Genomic DNA, 12208 nt, shown 5'->3' with positions numbered 1-12208 from the left:
CAACAAGAGAAGCCACCACAGTGAGAAGCCCATGCACCGCAACGAAGAGTAGCCCCTGCTCGCTGCAACTAGAGAAAGCCTGCACGCAGCAACGAAGACCCAATGCAGCCAAAAATAAATAAATAAAATAACAAAAAAGAAAAAAACAGACAAAAAGAAAAAAACCGGAACTCACAGCTTTCATGTGCATTTTCATTTCACTCAACATATCTATAAAACGAGGGTGTTATTGGTACCTGTCCAACAGGATGGTTGAGAGTTAAAAAATTTAGAATTGTGCTGACTGTGAGCTGTTTTTAGAAACACAAAACCTTTCTTTCCCACCCCAAGGCCTTTGCACATGCTGTATCCTTTGTTCAGAAAGCTCATTCCCAATTTCCTTGTTTAGTTTACTTCCACTTTTCCTTTGATACCAGCTTACTGGTGACTTCCTTATGGAAGTCTCCTCTGATACCCTGAGGCCCCCTCAGTCTCCATCAGTCCCCTCATCTGTGTTTTAACTGTCCTCTTTGCTTCATGGCCTTTAGCACATTTGTGCCTTACTTGCCTTATTCTTTGATGAATAATACCAACCTCCCTATTAGACTGTAAACTCCACAAGGGTAGTGTCATGGGCCAAATTATGTCCCGTCAAAATTTATATGTTGAAGTCCTAACCCCCAGTACCTCTGAATGTAGCTACACTCACAGACAGGGCCTAGAGAGATGATTAAGTAAAAATGAGGTCATAAGGGTGGGCCCTAATCTAACACGACTGGTGTTCTTATAAGAAGAGGAGATTAGGACACAGACATGCACAGAGAAGGGGCTATGTGAAGACCCAGGAGAAGACAGCCATCTACAAACCAAAGAGAGAGGCCTCAGAATGAAACCAACACCTCCAACGCGCTTGACCTGGGATTTACAGTCTCAAGAACTGAGGGAACAAGTCTCTTTTATTAAAGCTGCCCAGCCTGTGGTCCTTTGTTATGGCAGCCTGAGCAGACTAATACATGAAAGGACTGGTTGGCTTTGCTTATCACTGTGTTCCCCGAGCCCGGGACGGAGTGGGCACTCAATAAACATTAGTCAGTGAGTGAATGGAAGTGCTAAGAGTTGGATACACAGCAATAGGGTCAGTTTCCATCTGCTTCTTTTCTGCATGGCTGCGGGACGGAGTAGGCACTCAATAAACATTAGTCAGTGAGTGAATGGAAGTGCTAAGAGTTGGATACACAGCAATAGGGTCAGTTTCCATCTGCTTCTTTTCTGCATGGCTGGTCTCAGCGGCCCAGAGTCACCCCTGTCTGTTTCTGGGCTTCTGAGACATGGCTTCCGGTCCCTGTATCTTTCCTGGGTGAGACATAACACACTAGCATTTGAAGTTGATGTGTTGGTATGTGGAGGAAGGACAAGACATGAGTCAGAGTACGGTATTGGGTGATTATGTCTTTAAAATAATTTTTTCATTAAAAGAGTTAAATATACTTACTGAGAAAATTTGGAAAACAGAATTGTAGAGGAAAGGAAAAATCTATCATCCATTATTTTCAATACTCAGGAAAATTACTATTAACATTTTAGTGTATCTCCTTCCAGTCTTTTTTCCATCTGTAGATTTTCCTTTACATTTCCAAGTTGTGGTTCTCCACTCTACATATATTATTTTTATTCTGATTTAAAATTAATTTAGCTCAAATTTTCCCCAGTACATATTTTTCATGACCACATAATATGTTATTGAGTTAACCTACCGCAATTTAGGTAATCATTGCCCTATTAGTTAGGCATTCATTTTTTTTCCATTTTTTTCCACTGTTTTAAACAATGCTACAGGAAACACCTTTTGAATACTTTCTTTTGTAGTGATTCCCAAAGATGCATTAGCGGTGTTGGTTTCATTCTGAGGCCTCTCTCTTTGGTTTGTAGATGGCTATCTTCTCCTGGGTCTTCCCATGGCCCCTTCTGAATTAATTTCTGAATTAAAAGGTATGACCAGTTTATATGGCACCGGATATGATTACCAAATAGCTTTATCAAAAGGGTCAAGTGGTTACACTCCCACTGGCAGTGAGTGAGATCACAAGTGCCCCGATGCTCTGGTGACCTGTCCTTTGGAGGGCCAGCTGAAAGCTCTTAGGAAGTAAGACCAGTGGGCAGCTGCTGAGGATGTCTCCAAATATCCAGGGAAGTCAAGCCACCAAACATTTGCTAGACCAGGCAGTGGCTCTGAACTCTGGGTTCAGAAGAGAGCAGATGTTCTCTGCTCTCTTCCGGGGTCATCCAATGATTCTGGAGATGCTCATTTGGAAACTGAAAGCCTTTGCTGTCTACAGGGTTGAAGGGACGTTGCTCCAAGTGGGGACTAACCAGTGATCCCACCAGTTCCTTTTAGGAGCTTCCGAGGTCTATGGGGCCTGTTGGGGGCTGCCTCTTATCTCCCCACTCTGGTCTTCTCAATTTACTCCTTTGGACCTTGCCAGAAACCGTCTTTGGCAGCTCTGAGACAAAGGCCATCTAGTGACCATAAAACAAAAACACTTGGAAATTATCATTTTACAGAAAGCCTTTCGGTGTTACTGGAAAGCCTCCATGATGCGTAGTTTCCCCAAACGGCAACAATGAAAACAGCTAGCCTGGAGCACATGTTCTTTCCAACAGTGTTTCAGTACCACCAACTGAATCTCCTTTGTGTCAGTTCTTAGAGTGGGAACACAATGTGCTATGGGGAAGGCCCAGTGCAGAAACAGGGAGACAGGGCTGAAGCAGCAGCCAGGGTTATTCATATCTTCATCCTCCCAGTGCCTGATGCTGAGTGGGAGGCCAGGGAGCATGTGCCCATTTGATTTCCCAGCTTATTAAGTCCTAGAACCCGGAGATGTTTACCTTTCCTGGGGTACTTGTACTTAGCAGTCACCCTTTTCACGTGCTCCTGGAGTTCCTGGGTTAGTTTCTCTGGATCATGCGAGGAACAGGCTGGAGAAAGGACTATAAATGCCTTTATCACCTGTTGGAAAAAACAAAAATAAACAAACAAACAAAAAGCAAAGAATCAGGCCTCATGTAACAACTCTTTTCTCTTTAACCTAGCCTTGTGAATAAGTGCTCACAGCTACCAGCCCAACATGAAGGTTCTACCAGTGACTTGGACTCAGCCAGCAAATTGGATACCAATTTTTTTCTGTTGCCTGCCTTTCCAGGATCAACTATTGGGGGTTATGGCTTTTATGGTGTGATTTTAGAATCCTATTTTTCAAAACTATTCCCCATACCTGAAATGACACTGTTAGAAGCCAACAGGCTTCCCTTAAGATGCCAATACTTTGGAGAGAGGAGATTCACAAACTCCTTAGGGTTCATTACTTATAGGTTTTCCTGACTAGGAAGGCAGCTAGATACAGGTTTGGACAGGCAGGATTGGGGGAAAATGTGTACCACTTGCAAGGGGAGGTGGGTCTTTCGGAGGCTGCATGTATGAGCGTTTGCAATCAGCAAGCATTTTGCTGCATAGCTGTTTCAGGCATCCTGAGGGACGTTCTGCACCTTGGCTCTCTCTGCCCACATCTTTCTTGCAGGTTGCCTCCTGCCAAGGAAGAGAAATAGTCCCAACCTCAGGTACAACAGAACATGGTTTCTGACAGGAATGGAAGAGTTCAAAGGCCAGCACACAACTCTGTCAACAACACCCTAAGTGGTGGTGCATTGTCTTTGCATACTTCCCAGTGGTGGGCGTCTCACTACCATTTCATGTTCAGATAGATCTGGTTTTTAGGAAGGACTTTCTCTTACTGCTAAAACTACCAAGCATTTATCGAACACTTTCTATGTGCCAGGCTCTGTTCTGAGCATTATACTTGGCTTAACTTTCAGCACACAGCCATTTGTCATAGCCCCAGTTAATGTGAGGCATGCAGGACTAGGCGTACTTTTCCAGGCACAATTTCTCTACCCCATAGATGGGATTCTCACCTCGTTCACTCTGTATTAGTGGCCTCAAATTTAGTGGGTGTCGGAATCACTTGGCTAGGGGCTTCTGGTCAAAATGAAGATTCCTTAAGGCTGCCTTCCCAGTCACTTTGATTCAGCAAGTCTGACTTTAGGTCTAGAAATCTATATTTTATTTTATTTTATTTATTTATTTTTTAAAGACTAGTCCTTTGTTTTATTAATTAATTAATTTATTTTTGCTGTGTTGGGTCTTCGTTTCTGTGCGTGGGCTTTCTCTAGTTGTGGCAAGCGGGGGCCACTCTTCCTCGCAGTGCGTAGGCCTCTCACTATCGTGGCCTCTCTTGTTGCGGAGCACAGGCTCCAGACACGTAGGCTCAGTACTTGTGGCTCACGGGCTTAGTTGCTCTGCGGCATGTGGGATCTTCCCAGACCAGGGCTCGAACCTGTGTCCCCTGCATCGGCAGGCAGATTCTCAACTACTGCGCAACCAGGGAAGCCCTAGAAATCTATATTTTAAACAAAAATCCCAGAAGACTCAGCTGTGAGCAGTCCAGGGCCCAGACTTTGCAAATCACTCCTTTGCCCTGAGGCTTCTGAAAATGCAGCTTGATCTTGCACTAACTTTCATAAGGTAACTACGGGGCTTCCCTGGTGGTGTTTTTACGTGTTTTTTTTACGTGTTCCTTTATATATCACTCCCAATAGACTGTGAACTCCTTGGAAGCATAGGATCTGCCTTTTTGTGTGTGTGTGTGTGTGTGTGGTACGTGGGCCTCTCACTGTTGTGGCCTCTCCCGTTGCGGAGCACAGGCTCCGGACGCGCAGGCTCAGCGGCCATGGCTCACGGGCCCAGCCGCTCCGCGGCATGTGGGATCTTCCCGGACCGGGGCACGAACCCGCGTCCCCTGCATCGGCAGGCGGATTCTCAACCACTGCGCCACCAGGGAAGCCCTCAATTCTACTTTTATGAGGTTCCCAGAGTAGTCAAATTCATCAAGACAGAAACTAGAATGGCTGTTGTCAGGGCTGTGGGTAGGAAGCAATAGGGAGTTTTTGTATAATGGGTACAGAATTTCAGATTTGCAAGATGAAAAAGTTCTGCAGATGGATGGTGGGGACACCTGCACAACAATGGAAATGTACCTAATGACCCTGAACTATACACTTTAAAATGGTAAATTTAATGGTATTATAGTTTACCACCCTTAAAACAACCACAACAAAAAACCCCCCCAAAACCTCCAATGGCTTCTCACCTCACTTAGAGTAAAGCCCAAAGCCTTCAGATCCTTACCTGATTTACCCCCTTGTTAGCTCTTAACTTCAAATCCTGCCACTTTCACCCTTACCCACACTCCTCCACCTCACCTACCTACTTTCTGTCCCTTGGACCCACTAGACGCGCTGTCCCCTGGTACCTTCCACTAGCCACAAAACTCAGTCCATAGTTGGCCTGGCCGTGCTTGACCGTCTTGGGGGCCCCAGTCGTGCCACTTATGAAGTAGATGGCCGGCGGCTCTTGACTCCTGGTCCTCTCACAGTTGTTCTCTGTTGACGCCTCCCTGTAAAATACAAAAGTGGGTACTGCTAATGGTGAAAACACTCATAGTCACAGTAATATCTATAACAACAATACTGGCTACATTTGATAAATATCACGCGTGAGGCACCTGCTGGAAGCTCCAGCTTGAGTTAGCTCTAATCTCTACAATCACCTCGCAGGGTAGGTATTATCATTATAACCCTTTGCAGATAAGGAAATTGAGGCTCAAAATGGTTAAATGACTCACTGCTGTCCGACACAAGCAGCTTGGTTTGGAGGGAGGGGCCGCTGGCGCTAATGGCGTCCACCCGTGGAGCCAGGGAGTCACGGGTGATAATGGACTTGGCCCTGGATGTCTGCAGCCAGAATTTGAGGTCCTCCTCTGTCAGCTGAGAGATGCCGGGAATCATGACGGCCCCTGATACCACCCAGAGAGGGGGGATGTTGACTGGGCAACAGGGAAGACCCCTGTGAACAGCTCCAGACCAGATATCCCCAGATAGGAGCAAGAAGGGGCTGGAGAGAGTTGGAATGCTTGAACTGGAAAAGGCGTTATTAATGACAACATATTGAAATTCAGAAACTATTTCCAGAGCATTTACGTGCGCTAAGAATTTTACATGCATTATCTCATTTAATTCTTACAATCCCTGAAAGTAGATGTTATTAATCCCACTTTGCAGATTCAAAAAAACTAAGACCTAGACCTTTATGCCTTAAATAAATTAATAACTTGCCCAAGATCACACAGCTAATACATTGTAGAGCTGGAATTGTGAACTGAGGCAGGAGTAACCTTAAGAGTCCATGATCTTGAACATTGTATTATATTGCCCTAGAGATTACCTAGTTGAATGGTTTTCCTTGCCTTTCAAATAAAAGGCTACAATGAATCTTAGTGTTGGGGGTGGGTCCCTTGGGGCAGGGGCGTGGAGCTCCAGGACCCCATATTACTTCAACCAAAGCCACTCTGAGGTAGCTGAATTCATCTGCTCCCAAGCGGAAGCGATAAGGAAGCAGAAAGCAGGGACAAATTTTAACAACACTTGAAAAACCACTTTAGTATCTCAGAATGCAGGCTGTAAACATTCCACACTCCACTGAGTCCAACATTCTCATTTCACAGGTGAGAAGAAAGAAATTCTAAAATAATCAGTCATCTGGCCACAGCCCAGCCACTGAGTTAGGACAGAAGACAGAGGAAAGAGCCAATCCCTGTGTGTCTGTTTCTTTTCCTCAGAGCTGGATACACTATAAGGGTGCTCACTTTTATGTATTGTGCAAAATATGTAAAAATCAATGAACGTTTCTGCCTCCTTTTTGGAGAGACACTCTCTTAACAAAATGGTTGGATTAAGCTTGTTCATACAGAAAGGTTAATTTTCTGATGTGAGTGTGTACCCCTCTGTTTTGTAAACATTATTTGTGAAAACAAATTTCAGGTAGATTCGTCTACGGACACGACTGGAAAGGAGTGGACAACATTCTAAGTGGTGGAAAGTTCCCAGGGGATGGGGAAACCAGCACTCCACCGAAAGTAGTTGTCTTGTTTTTGTAAAATCAACCTAAAAACTCCAGCCCTTTCAACAAGTGTACCAGACAGGGCCAGCAGAGGCTCTCAGGGCTCCGCGGGCTGTGTCCTTTGGCCTCCTCTCCTCCTCTGCTGGAAGAACCATCCCAAGATGGATGGTTCCCTACCCCAACATTCATGACAGCGGGAACACAAACCTTTCAGGGCTGATAAACTAACTTAGATTGGTTATGAAAGTCTCTCATCTATAACCACATTATTCTCCACACACTGGCAGCTCCCAAACCACAACTGCAAAAAAAATACGATTCGTCTGATCCGTTTGGAATCGTTAAAAAATCTATTTATTTGTCAACATTAAAAGACCGGAAGGTTTCTTCCATAAAAATCCAAGTTTTTTTAATTACAAAAATCAGAAGTTCTGGAAACCCTGGCCCTCATTCACACATGGAAACATGCGTTTGGAGTTTGGAAGAGTGGTGGTCCCTGCTGGACAAGGCACGTGAGCTCCAGTTCGGCGCAGTCCTCAGCACTCCCTGCTGCCTCACTCTGGCCTGTTTCAATCAATTACAGTGCTATCTGGCCCCTGTACACAATCAAGTGTGTGACTGTTGGGCAAAGGGGAAGTAAACAAAATGCCACATGGGGTTCAATTTCCTCCATCTCCCAAACCTTGTGGATGCTGCCAAAGCTCGGGCAGGTTGTGTCGGCCCCAACTGGGAGTCTCAGCCCTGCTCACTGACCTGTCCGCATACAAGCCACACTGACCGGCCGCCTCTCCGGGAGCTGAGGGAGCACCAGCATCATTCTGTCTCCAGGCTGCAGGACACACGTGCCCCCCAGCACGTTAGCTGCCCTCCTGGACTGCTCTCCCAACTCCTCAAAGCTCCCCTGACCTCTGCTCCCATGCCATGGACCCACCAGAAGGCAGGGGTTGGGGGCCGGTGACCAGCGTAGGCAGCAGTATTGGCAAAAAAGAAGTAGAAACCATTGGTAAGGATTTTTGTTTGCTTGCTGCTGTTTTTCAAATTTAATTTTATTTTTACAATAGTTATTCAATTCACAGGGTTCAAAAATCAAAATATGAAAAGATATGCTTTGACAAGTCTTCTTCCACTGTTGTGTCTATCCACCTGCCCCCCACTTCACCTGTCTCAATGAGTAATCAACATTATTAGTTTCTTGCAAATCCTTCCAGGGTTTCTTTAGGCAAATGTTAAGTATATTCTTTTCCCATACCATCTTTTTAATGCAAAAGATAGACTAAAATTCATGCTGTTGTTGTTCTCCCCTTTTAAAAATTGAGATATAATTCTCCTACCATAAAATTCACCATTTTAAAGCACATAGTTCAAGGGTTTCTGGTATATTCACAAAGTTATGTAACCTTCACTACCATCTAACTCCAGAACATTTTCTTTATCCTAAAAAGAAATATCTTACAGATTAGTAGGCACACCTATTCTCTCCTTACCAAGGCCCTAGCAACCACTAATCAATCTACTTTCTGTATGGATTTGCCTATTCTGGATATTTGACATGAATGGAATTATACAATATGTGGCCTTTTGTGTCTGGTTTCTTTCACTTAGCATAATGTTTTCAGGTTTATCCATGTTGTAGCATGTGTCAGTGTTACATTCTTTTTAATGGCTGAGTAATATTCCACTGTATGGGTAGACCACATTTTGTTTGTCCATTCATCAGCTGATGGACATTAGGGTTGCTTCCACTTCCATAATGTTGCTATAAACATTTGTGTATAAGTATTTGTGTGCACATATGTTTTCTATTCTCTTGGATATACACCTAGGAGCATAACGTTAGGTCATACGATAACTCTATGTTTAACTTTTTGAGGAATTGCCAAACTGTTTTCCACAGCATCTGTACCATTTTACATTCCCACCAGCAATGTATGAGGGTTCTAATTTCTCTACATCTTTGCTAACCTTTCTTAGCAAACACTTTTTGGGTTTTTTTTTGGTTTTATTTTGTTTATTTCTTTTATTTAACACTTTTTTTGTTTTTGTTTTGTTTTTGTTTTTAACTGTGTCACTCTGTGTGAAGTGGTGTCTCATTGTGGTTGGGATTTTATTCCCCTAATGAATAAAGATGTCGAGCATTTTGCCATGTGTATATTGGCCATTTGTTTATATTCTTTAGAGAAGTGCCTATTTGAATCCTTAGCCAATATTTTAATTGGGTTATTTATCCTTTTATTGTTGAGTTTGAATTCTTTATTACTGCAGATATGTGCAACATATATGCAGGTGTGTACATATATATGATCTATATATGTATATCAGATATGTGATTTGCTAATATTTTCTCCCATTCTGTGGGCTATCTTTTCACTTGATTTATTTATTGTCTTTCATTGATTATGCTTTAGAAACCATTACCTAATTCAGGATATGCACTTATATTTTCTTCTAAGAATTTTATAATTTTTTCTCCTTCATTTAGGTCATTGATCCATTTTTGAGTTAATTCTTATATGTGGTGTGAGATAGGGACCACATTTATTTTTTGCATGTGAATATCCAGTTGTGCCAGCACCATTAATTGGAAGGACAATTCTTTCCCTATTGAATTTTTTTTGGCACCTTTGTTGAAAACCGATTGATCATAGATTTATGGGTATATTTCTGGATTCTTAAGTCTATCCCATTCATCCATGCCAATCTTTATGCCAGTACAACATTGCCTTTTTTTTTTTCCCACACAGTCTTGATTACTGTAACTTTGTAGTAGGTTTTGAAATGAGGAAGTGTGTATACACCAGTTTTGTGTTCCTTTTTCAAGATTGTTTCGGTTATTATGGGTCCCTTGCATTTCCACATGACTCTATGGACAAGACTGTCTATTCTGCAAAGAAGTCTACTGGAATTTTTGTAAAGCTTACATTGAGTATGTAGATCACTTTGGGATATATTGTCATTTTTTTGCAACTTTATAATTTCTGCCTTAATGGCAATTAAGGTTTTTTTTTTTTTTTTTTTTGCGGTATGCGGGCCTCTCACTGCTGTGGCCTCTCCCGTTGCGGAGCACAGGCTCCGGACGCACAGGCTCAGCGGCCATGGCCCACGGGCCCAGTCGCTCCGCGGCACGTGGGATCCTCCCGGACCGGGGCACGAACCCGTGTCTCCCGCATCGTCAGGCGGACTCTCAACCACTGCGCCACCAGGGAAGCCCGGCAATTAAGTTTTTAAGAGTGCAGTTCAACTTATTCATACTATTCCTTTATAAAAGGCAGACTTCAGGTAAGCTTTTAAATGCATGCACAATGTAGAGGATATTATTTTCTGGCAGTTCTTTGTTCCTGAAAGTTAAACATCAGATGTGTTTTAAGCTTTTGTCAGAATAGTCATGAAGGGTATGTTATTTTTACATAATGAGGTAATATCTCAGGGGTGGGCTCACTGAGATACACCAAAATCGTAACAAGTTTTTCTTTAATAAATATTTCCTGGATTACTCTAGCCTTTGGCTAGTTTCTAGCGTTCTGAAAAGTTGATTATGACCACTTTTCTAAGGTTTTTGTTGCTGCTATTATGGAGAAAAAATTTTTAGAAAGTCCTTATTCCATTATTTTTTCTGACTTAACCCTATTTGTTTGATTTTTTTCATTAGGAGAAGTCTTCTAAGGATGAGCCTAGTGTAGGCTCACTCTGCTTACTCTGTAGACAGGAAAGGACTGACTGACTGACTCCATCTCTTATTTCTCATTTAATTCACACACCTCCAAGTGGCACATGAGTCCCTTTTTATAGGTTAGAAAACTGAGATCCAAGGCGCCTAGGGATTTGCTCAAGGTCACACTTCAAGCAGATGAACCACATCTATTTGACAGCAAAGCTTGTTTTTACATCTCAGTCATTCTCACGTCACCTCCATAAATTTTACCATATCCACTAACAGTGGACTGTTATTACATCTACTCACAGTAGTACTTGCCTCATCTTTTTTTTTTAAACAAGCTCTTCTTAAAATTAACGTAAATAAATTTCTTTGAGATAAAGTTTATATTCTCCTACTACAAATAAAAAGTACCTTTAACATAGAATTCAGAGAGAGGCACAACAGACACATAAGGAAGGGAAAATGAAGAAGGAAGCAAATGCACAGAGACACCCAAAGAAATAGAGATCATCTGAATTCAATTCTATGTATCTGCTGTGATCTGTGAAAAGCTTTGAGCCTGAGCCAAGCTCTCTCCTTATGTAAAAGGGTTGTGCCCGACGTGAGGAAGATACTAAAAACAGACTAGGAGTAATACAAAACTTTCTCCTTCACTTGCTCAGAATGATCAGAAGGGAATCAAAAGGGGCGTAACTCTCTCCCTGTGTGATTTGGGCTCAGGAATGTGAGACACACTAGGGATTGGGCAAGGGTGTCTAAGGCTCAAAGACTTGGTTGTAATTGTTTTTCTAAGGTTAAATGCTAACAGTTTAAATTTTAGGACTTGAGAAACTCCCAAGTCAAAATGTCCACATGTCTTGTAGCCCTGAGTCTCACTGGGGTGCCCAAGGGCAGACGGAATCTAATGCTCAAGATGGACCCTGGGACGCAGTGAGCTTCACCCTTTCCAGCTGACTCCACACGTCCAGCACGTCATGGGCAAAGTTGAAGTACTCAGACACTGGCTGCCTGCCCAGGCTGATGACTTCCCAGGTGACCACAATCTTCTGAGCGACAGGTAGAGGCGGCAGCTGCCCATGAGACGCACAGATAGCCCAGGCATTTCTCAGAGCCTGGAGGACCAGTCCTCTTAGCCATAGCCTCATGTTGCCTCCTGCCTGTCACCAAAGAGGAGAGAGAGCATCGTCATGAATTCTGGGCTTCAGGGAGACTCTGAGGTTGGAGAGAAGTTTGTGGTCAGCCCTAGGGTGAGCACGGCACATATTGGCTTGTAGAGCAGAGTCTTGGGCTTTAGTCTGAGTTCCATGGTGTGATTTTGATCATTTCTACTCCCTGGACATGAGGTCTAGCCCTTCCACCTCTCACTGTCCGTGGATCTCTGTGGATCTGAGTGCAGGAACTCAGAGCCTGCTTCCCAAGGCTCAGTCCTTCCAAGTGAATCCCTCAAAAAGCCTTTGGCAAATCCTGAACTGGCTTGACAATGCGAAAGAAAACCCCGGGGCAGCACTCTCGGATAGAAATGTGATGTGAACCACACGTACTTGTGTAATACACAATTCTCT

General features: G+C 43.4%; 1 protein-coding gene across 1 annotated transcript in view; it reads right to left on the bottom strand.

Moving 5' to 3' along the window:
• Window positions 1-11791, bottom strand: part of LOC131740776 (acyl-coenzyme A synthetase ACSM5, mitochondrial-like) — a 131555-nt gene extending 119764 nt beyond the window's left edge. The window contains 5 exon segments of the mRNA XM_067013288.1: window positions 5346-5514; window positions 5718-5888; window positions 7745-7891; window positions 7894-7956; window positions 11590-11791. Coding sequence (XP_066869389.1) covers window positions 5346-5514; window positions 5718-5888; window positions 7745-7891; window positions 7894-7956; window positions 11590-11791 — 752 coding nt within the window.
• Window positions 11792-12208: the final 417 nt, after the last annotated feature.

The sequence above is a fragment of the Kogia breviceps genome, chromosome 14 (genome assembly GCF_026419965.1).
Source record: "Kogia breviceps isolate mKogBre1 chromosome 14, mKogBre1 haplotype 1, whole genome shotgun sequence".
NCBI lineage: Eukaryota > Metazoa > Chordata > Mammalia > Artiodactyla > Physeteridae > Kogia > Kogia breviceps.
The sequence above is the reverse complement of the archived record's forward strand: the minus strand, read 5'-3'. Positions and strand labels throughout refer to the sequence as shown.